Below are 8,812 nucleotides of genomic sequence, written 5' to 3' on the forward strand. Positions count from 1 at the left end.
CTCCTGCTGCCTTGATATTATTCCAACAGGATTTTTCAAAGATGTTTTGCCTTGCATGGCCTCAGATCTACTTCATATATTAAACAAATCTCTTCACTCAGGTATTTTTCCACAGGCTCTGACTACTTTCTCCATATTTTTCGGACATCTAATCCGTGTTTTTCAGAACTTATTTCCCTTATTTCTCTTGTTCATTTATATTTGTTTTGAAAGTAATATGGTCTTTGTTTACATTAGCAAGCATCGCTAACACTCAGAGCAACTGTAGCGCTGGTGCATTAATGGGAAACCCTTAATGTTTGAGCACCCTCTATGAAACGTCAAGCTACCCCACAGCACCCCCTAGAGAAAATCTCTGGCGCCGCCACTGCCCACAGTTACCACGTAACCCACGTTACTCCTGCTCGGCCCAGCGTCAGGCCTCACCTCAGCTTCTCTCCAGGAGCTGGGGTAAAACTGAGGGCTGTAGAATCAAAAATAATTATGATAACATGTTTATTATAAAGGGGGAGTTCAGTTACATTTACGGTATGAATCCAAAATGTCTAATACCATCACTATCTGCACCCGCAACATCAGAACTGAGTCAGTTAGTGATTATTGTAGAGTACTATAATAATACACACACAAATACATTAGGCATCTCTATTGAGGATATAACAGGCATGACAACAATCTGAATCCTTACTTGGTAATAATAATATTAATAATACATTAATTAATTAATTACTCAACAAAAATGTGTGAAATAAAATAAAATCTAATAAAAAATGTTAACCCATTTCATATTATTATAACACGATTGACTGATGTTTTGAGCAGAGGTCTTGAGTAAAACCTCACCAAGTACATTTGAATAAAAAAGAAATACATTTTGGGGAATTCACCTAAAGGCTTAGAGTTAAATTAAAGATCAGAACAAGGGAAGCACTTTTTAAGACTAAAGGGAGGATTCATGTACCTATTATACACTCAATATACCCTGCTCTGGACCAAAGCTTGTGCATATTAAATGCAATTCCTGGATACATTAACCTTTAGAATTTATTTTTGGTTCCTTCCACAGAGCTGAAGGAGATGCAGAGCAGCTTGAGTCCTGCTGCTGGATTATTTGGAGCGAGTCTGGTGTTGTGCCTGATGGGAATCGGGTCTTGAGCTTTCTTTTTCACCAAGCAGCCAAATTAGAGCCTTTCATTTTGAGATTCACTCAAATCTTTGTTTTTATTTTACCTTTTGTTTATTATCATTTTGTTTGTAAAAGTATGTTTGTTCTACTATGTATTTACCATGAACTAATGATAGTTATTGTAAACATTACAGAGACATTTTTTTTTATGAACTAAAGACCAGTGAAGAAGAATATGCTTAAGGTGATTCATAAAATAGTATTGATATAAAGTAAAATAAAATACATATTATGTATGTTTATTATCTAACAATGCATCATTGATAAATTACGGTTACCAGGACAGGAAATAAGCATTTAGCCTATAGAGATTTGTACAGTGGAATTATTGAAAAATGTAATATGTGCCAAATTACTAGTAGCTTTTTCCAAAATAAAGTTGTTTGTTTTAAAATGTTCAACTTTTCTTACTTTGGAAAATATATTCTAATATTGCTCATATTTAAAACGGTTTCATAAAACACAATATTTTAGGTAGTTTGTACTCCTGTTTCAACACTAGGTGTCGCAAAAGCGTGTTTTTCTCAGACTGCAGTGTCGGTGCTTCATCTAGAATCGTCCCTGGATCAAAATACTGCTCTTCTGTAGTTCCACAACACGCATGTATCACGCTGTTAAAAAAACTTTGATGACATGAGTGCTGATAATTCAGTTGGAAATGTGTTTGTGCCTTTACGAAATCTACTGAACTCCATCCAGTGTGTGAGAGACCGAGTCAGAGGTAAATATGACGCATTAGAAATGACGCAGCGCACATAAATAACGGCCTTTAGATAGAGCTAATATAGCTAGCATGCTCAAGCTAAACGTGCTAACCGAGCTCTAAATATACATATAAACGCTTATTTTTTTCATTACATGCAAACGTTATAATGTATGCTGGGCTCGGTTTCTCCGCATGGATACATGTTTTAAACATTTTATAAATTCAGTTGTATGCCTTCTTGCTTTATGCTTAACTGTTATCAAGTTGTCAATGTTCTTAAGTCTTTGTAGCAGCTTGACATAAATATTCAAGTTGTCAGTTAATGAAGTTGGGGGAGTAAGTACCAATTTAAGGTATTTGTGCTTTACTTAAGTCTTTCTTTTTCATGCCAATTTCTACTTCAACTCGGTTACATTTCAGAGGGAAATATTGTGTTGTTACTTCACTACATTTGTCTAGAAACTGTACTTTACAAATTAAAATGTATGCATAGAAAAACACATGAAGGGTAAGACTTTTAAGGGTTAATTTTTTTAAAATTTTTGATTCATTTAAGACTTCAAAGTAAATAACAAATCAGTCTTTAAATGTTTTTCTTAAATTTGCTAATTTATCTTGAAAAGGGAAGATTTGTACCAAACTATAACTATTTTCTTCCTCAGATGGAGAATCCAATGAGTCCGGTGGAGCGTTTGACCTCTCCAACTTCTGGGACACTCTGAGTTGAGTTTGGTTTATTATTATGACCGTCATCCATAATATGATGGCTCCCTGTTCAGCTGCCATTAAGACCCTCTCTATAGCAACATTTCCCATTTTGTTATCCTTGATGTCTTTTTCTGATATCACCCGTTACGTATCATATATTTAAAAAATGTTTTCTAATAATGTTTTCATGAGTTAATATTAGATGACAGGCTCATTGGTGATTCTTTGTTGTATTTATGTATTTAGATAAGGGGATGTTGCCAACACACAGGTATAGTACTGTAGCTTTCCATAAAGCCACTATAGAGCAGGGACGACGACACACAATCCAAAATAATAAGCAGCCACAGGTCTTAGATAAAATTGTATTTTATTAACAACATATCTCGACTTTAAAAACAACTCTGAAAATTACCCGTAAAAAAAACAAACTCAAAATATATTTTGGACTGTATACAAATTGCACTCTTAGATCACGGTCAAAAAAACTGTTTTCATTGGTTGTCATAACCCAGCTCGTCACTTAAATGAATACCAAAATAGAAATGTGCCATTTCAATGAAAGATTCCATCAAACACATATTATTACTCTTAATATAGACTTTGAGTTCATTATGGCTCTGACTTCAGGATTGTGTGGCAAATATTTACCGACCAATATTAATGTAATGGTCAGGAGGATGGCAGCCCACTCATGTGTTGGGAGAGTTGTATTGTGATGTAACTGTGTCTCCTGTCCTCAGACCAGGCGGTGAAGGCGGTGTCGCAGGAAGCCACTAAACTCAGCGTGGCATTCTCCAAACCCCCGCTGCCTTCACAACAGGTCAAATCATTTTCGGGTGGGGCTGTACCAAATGTCTTTTTTTCTTCCTTTTTTTGTTTTACAGTCAAAGCTTGGATTAGAGGTACTGAATGAAGCTCCAACGTCATCACCCACGTTATGACGGATCAAGAAATAATAAAACACTCTACAGTTGTAGTTATGGATATAATGGGCAGTACCTTAAGGGTTCAGATCACCTTTGTTCATCTCGAGAGGGCCGTTCTTTTTTCACATTGGTGTTGTTTTACAATTACACACGTAGGTACACACACATTCAAATTCTGTACCCAGAAGGCAAACTGCCACCTCTCCAGCTACCTATTTTTAGTCCGATCTTAAACCAACGACCCCTCGGTTCCCAAGCCAAGTCTCTACAGACTGAGCTACAACATTCATTTTCCATTTCTCTCTCTCTAAATCTACCTGTCCTTTGTCTCCGCAGGATGGAGAGAAGTTGTCAGAGTGGATCCTGAAGAGCGTCCTCTCTCTGTCCACTGTGTATTACTGGCTGCCCAAGAGCCAAGGTAAACCCACCAGAACAATCAGGAATCCGTTCAGCAGAACAGCACGATCCCTCGGTTTATGCTGATGATCGTTTACTTACATTCAGGTCATCATGTTCCATCCAGTCTGGTTTGAATAGGGATTGATTTAAGAGTTAACATGAAAGACTGGATGACGTGAAGCTTCTTGTATACCTGCTTATTTGTGTGTGTGTGTGTGTGTGTGTGTGTGTGTGTGTGTGTGTGTGTGTGTGTGTGTGTGTGTGTGTGTGTGTGTGTGTGTGTGTGTGTGTGTGTGTGTGTGTGTGTGTGTGTGTGTGTGTGTGTGTGTGTGTGTGTGGTGTGTGTGTGTGTGTGTGTGTGTGTTGTGTGTGTGTGTGTGGTGTGTGTGTGTGTGTGTGTGTGTGTGTGTGTGTGTGTGTGTGTGTGTGTGTGTGTGTGTGTGTGTGTGTGTGTGGGTGTGTGTGTGTGTGTGTGTGTGTGTGTGTGTCCTCAGGTGTGAGTCTGCGACGACAGGTGCGAGCCGCCACAGTGGATGGGTTGGAGGGAGTCACACAGCTGGTGGAGGTCATACTGAGCTCCCCACTACAGAGGTGCACACACACACACATTCATTTCATATATCATAGTTACATACAAGTTCATAACTTTAACATTTTAATCAGCAGTTTATTATTATTGCAAACATTTTCTCAGTTCTTAGTCCTTAACAGACCTTACAACATTTCTTATTTTAGTCATGGAACTGAATTAGTATAAAATAACCTCCTATTGTAAATATTAAATGATACACTTATGTATTTATGTTAATTAGCTGGCATACTAACTAGGGATGCTCCGATCGCCAATTTCGGGGCCGATCGCTGGAATCAGTATCGGCCGATACCGATCGCTGAACCGATCGAGTGGGCGGGGCCTAAATGGAAGATTTAAACATCACTTTAAATCTTCCATTTAAAGTGATGTTTAAAACTCAGTTAATGGGGCTCATTCACTGGAGCTTCCACAAACAACAATCAACTTAATTATTACATTCAAATGATGTACATTATTCAAGTTCACATTCACTTTGGATAATAACACGGGAGAGATGAGCGGAAGCGCTCTCTTTTCCTCTCTCCCTCTCTCTCTCCCTCTCTCTCTCCCCCCTCTCTCCCCCTCCTGACAGCCTGTCAGTATCTCATGCAGCTCACTGATCCAGTAATGAGTGACCCGACAATGAAGAATACATATATAATAGCTAGTTTAGCTTGATCCAGAGGTAGATAAAATAGCTAAGTGTGTTAGGTCTAACTCTTACGGTACGTCCACACAGCAGCTTTTCAAAAATCTTGAAAATCTTGGAGCTGGGCGTGTCTGAACGCTTGGGGATTTTTTGCGACCAACAACCAATCACATGAATCTCCCGCCCCCGACATACAAAGCAAAAAACCCCGGGGATTTTATGCGAGCAATTATATATAATATAAACTCCCCAAACAGGCGAAAACCTACCAGTTTCACCCACTGTCTCTGCCACCGTCCCTCCATGCCTGGTTCCTCCGGTTTGTATCCCGTTAATAGTTCTGGTCGTAAAGAACCGGGTGATTTGCTACCATCATTTCTCGTTTGGCATATGAGGGAAATGAACTGCGGTCTGGTTCTCCCTATGTGTGTGTTTCGCTGCGCTTACCTGTCCGGCGGGCGGAGCTGCAAGGATTTCTGCTTCACACACGTTGCATACCGCAAATAATGCCAGACCGGTGAAGCCATTTTGGCGAGCTTGTTTTGCCGTACACAGAGAAAAGTGTCATGTATTTTACGTCATGCGATCGGCATGTTTGGAGAGCAACCGATCGATCGGTAGAGAGTGAGTTTCGGCCGATCTCGATCGGTGACCGATCGATCGGAGCATCCCTAATACTAACACACACATTAAATGCACTTTGATTTAAGATCATAAAGAACAGAACAGATTTAAGTTGAAGACACTGGTCCTGGAGTATTACAGTTGTGTTTTCAGCTACTCTGTGTTCCCTCTCTGTTTTGTATCCCTCTTTTAATTTAATTTAAATTCCTCCCAATCTCTTCCTCCCTTCCTTCAGTCTGTCTCATGAACAGTTAACTTCAACCGGAGGCGTCTGGTCTGCCTGCGACAGCTTAACCCAGCTGCCCCGAGGTCAGTAGTCTGAACAGGATTAAAAAAGAAAAAAATCATCTACTTGCCCAAAGACAGTTTTAACTTGATCCATTTGAAATCATTGTATTAGTTTTCTTAAGTTAAACTCAATTTAATATACAAGTGTTATTGTCTTCATGTTCTGTCTAGCAAAACACAGCATTTCAATTCCACCACAGTTACATAAAACATGAATATTGTCAAATGTATGTCGACATGCTTCTACTGTCATTGTGTTGAATCATTTACAGGGAATCACAACTAGTTTTTCAATTTCAAGCTTTGTGATGGAAATGTTTTTATATTCTGCAGACAATAAGGCAGCTCTGTTGGTGGTTCTGTCCGCTCAGATTGGAGTTGTTAAAGATGCCATAGAGGAAATAGAACAGGTACACTCACACACTAGAAGCAGATATTTTCAAGAGGTCAATTTCACTTTTATAATACACAGGAGCAGGTGGGAGAGGAATCACAGTAACATCATGCTTCAATAATCATAATAATAATCAAGTAATTGAATATATAATATTCTGAAAGTAGCCATTATTCATAAAGTGTAACATTTTGGAATGTAAGTCAAAAGATCTGAGTATTTCTTTCACTTTAAAGCCATACAACAGACCTCAAATACATTTTGAATGACTTCACATGAGTATTTACATTCACGGTAACTGTATACTACTCTAGTACACTGAATACCTCCCCCCTCAGGCGTTATCGGAGGTTCAGGACCCCTTCAGTGACGTCCTGGACGATGACCAGGAGCCTCGAGGAAACCAGGACACCTATTGGTCGGAGAAGGACCGCCGTGTGATTGGTCCGTGTCAGGGCCTCATGAAGGCGTCCGCGGCGTGCCTGAGGAAACTGACGTCTGCCGTCAAAACCCACGGGGACGTCTCCACGCCTCAAAACGTGGCTCAGCTCGATGACCTGGCCGATATCACCAAGGAACTCAGTCCTGGGTAGGAACACACACACACACACACACACACACACACACACACACACACACACACACACACAGGGGAACTTCTCAGTCGGAGTTCCCATAATGCAAAATGATTTTAACGTGCGATTCACGCATGTGTATTTGTCCTCGGCCCGCCCCGTAGTTTCAGAGCCCAAAGGCTTGACGTTGTTGTTGTTGTTGTTGTTGATGTGGGAGATTCTAGCGAGAGATATGGATACAAAAAAAAGGTTTTAAACAGCAAGCCAAGCTGATACCGACAGCCCCGCTCCTGCCGCTCGCTTGCGGCAGACCACGCTTGAAAGTTTGCCGGGGAGACTTCTGGACAACAACAGCGATAGCTAAATGGGTGGCTACAGCTTAACATTGTGGAGGACGAGGGGCTGCGTTAGATAATTCGGATCGCATCCAACGTGTCGACTGCACATCACAGCGCATTATATTGACCCACAGAGGGAACTTCAGTCTCATGCTTTGACTGTTATATATATAGAGAGAGAGAGACATTTAGAACAGATACTAAATGTGCGATTCCTTTGCGATTAACAATGGATATCATGCGATTAAATATTTGAATCGACTGACAGCCCTAGTTTGTATAGTTATTTGTTTATTTATTCTCAGCAGTGCTGTGAGTTTCCTGGAGAAACGTTACATTTAAACTCTTGTTCCCTAATAAAGTAAATAAAGATGCTCTCTTAGCATCCCCTCGAGCACCGTTAATGTTTAAAGAGCCCAGCTTTATGTCACTCATAATGAAATTATAGTTGCATCCTAACAAAATCAAAAACCTGGCTGAAGAAAAATAAAAAATAAAACCAAGATGTACTTATTCATCATTCTTTGCAGTTTCCTCTCTAATCCTTTGAAGTATCTTCTTTAACCGAGCCTTCTCTGGGCCGCTGAAGAAAGGTTGCCCTAAGGCTTCTTTGCGCCGCATGAGAACCCTGGCAGTATTGTGGAAGATCTGCAAATCTGCAAAAAAGTCATCTAACTTCACCCCCCTCCACCCCTTAGTTTCCGCCAGAAAGGATCTGATCCTCTGGAAAGAATACTCCTCTCCCTTTGCTACCTCAACGATGTCAAAGAATGACTCGCTGTCACTGTCCTCTGAGTCCTCTGAGACTCCCTCTGGCTGAGAGGAGGAACACATTGACTCCTTCTTTGACACCTTCCCTTTCTGAGCCACACTTCCTTTGCTCACTTGTTCGTTTTTCCTTTTAACAGGTAACCTTAACAAATCCTCATCCATTACCACATCCTCCAGAACAGACTCAGCCACTCTCGCTGCAGTGTGCTCACTATCTGCTTTCTGTGTGACCTGAGTGTCTGTGTGTGTGATACTGTGTGTACCGGCTGCCTGTGTGCTTTCCACGCGTGGAACCGTTGGCTCTGCCACGGACCGACTGACCTGCGGTTCCACCACCGGCGTTTCCGCTGCAGGCGCAGGCCCGGCCGTGGACAAAGCAACCGTCAGCGGCTCCGACCGGGCCGCGGACCCAACCACCGGCGGCCCGGCCGTGGGACAAAGCAACCGCAGCGGCTCCGCAGCTGGCGCGGGCCCGGCCGTGGACAAGCACCCGGCAGCGGCCCCGCACTGGCGCGGACCCCAGCACCGGCGGCCCGGCCGTGGACAAAGGGACCTGCAGCGGCTCGCCGCGGGCGCGGACCCCTGCACCGGCGGCCCAGCCGTGGAAGCAAGGCAACCGGTAGCGGCTTCCGCACGCGGGCACCAGTCCGGGGCACGGCTGCGAGCGCGGA

The 8,812-nt window shown here is 41.9% G+C and overlaps 1 protein-coding gene across 1 annotated transcript; it reads left to right on the forward strand.

Moving 5' to 3' along the window:
- LOC117556352 (cyclin-D1-binding protein 1 homolog) lies at window positions 1-7,050 on the forward strand. The gene is made up of 8 exons (XM_034231644.1): window positions 1-1,907; window positions 2,555-2,614; window positions 3,344-3,423; window positions 3,866-3,947; window positions 4,423-4,519; window positions 6,011-6,084; window positions 6,397-6,473; window positions 6,796-7,050. Exons 1-8 carry the CDS (start codon window positions 1,820-1,822, stop codon window positions 7,048-7,050), a joined length of 813 nt encoding a protein of 270 aa, XP_034087535.1. The 5' UTR covers window positions 1-1,819.
- The last annotated feature ends 1,762 nt before the right edge of the window (window positions 7,051-8,812 follow it).

The sequence above is a fragment of the Gymnodraco acuticeps genome, unplaced genomic scaffold (genome assembly GCF_902827175.1).
Source record: "Gymnodraco acuticeps unplaced genomic scaffold, fGymAcu1.1, whole genome shotgun sequence".
In the NCBI taxonomy this organism is placed as follows: domain Eukaryota; kingdom Metazoa; phylum Chordata; class Actinopteri; order Perciformes; family Bathydraconidae; genus Gymnodraco; species Gymnodraco acuticeps.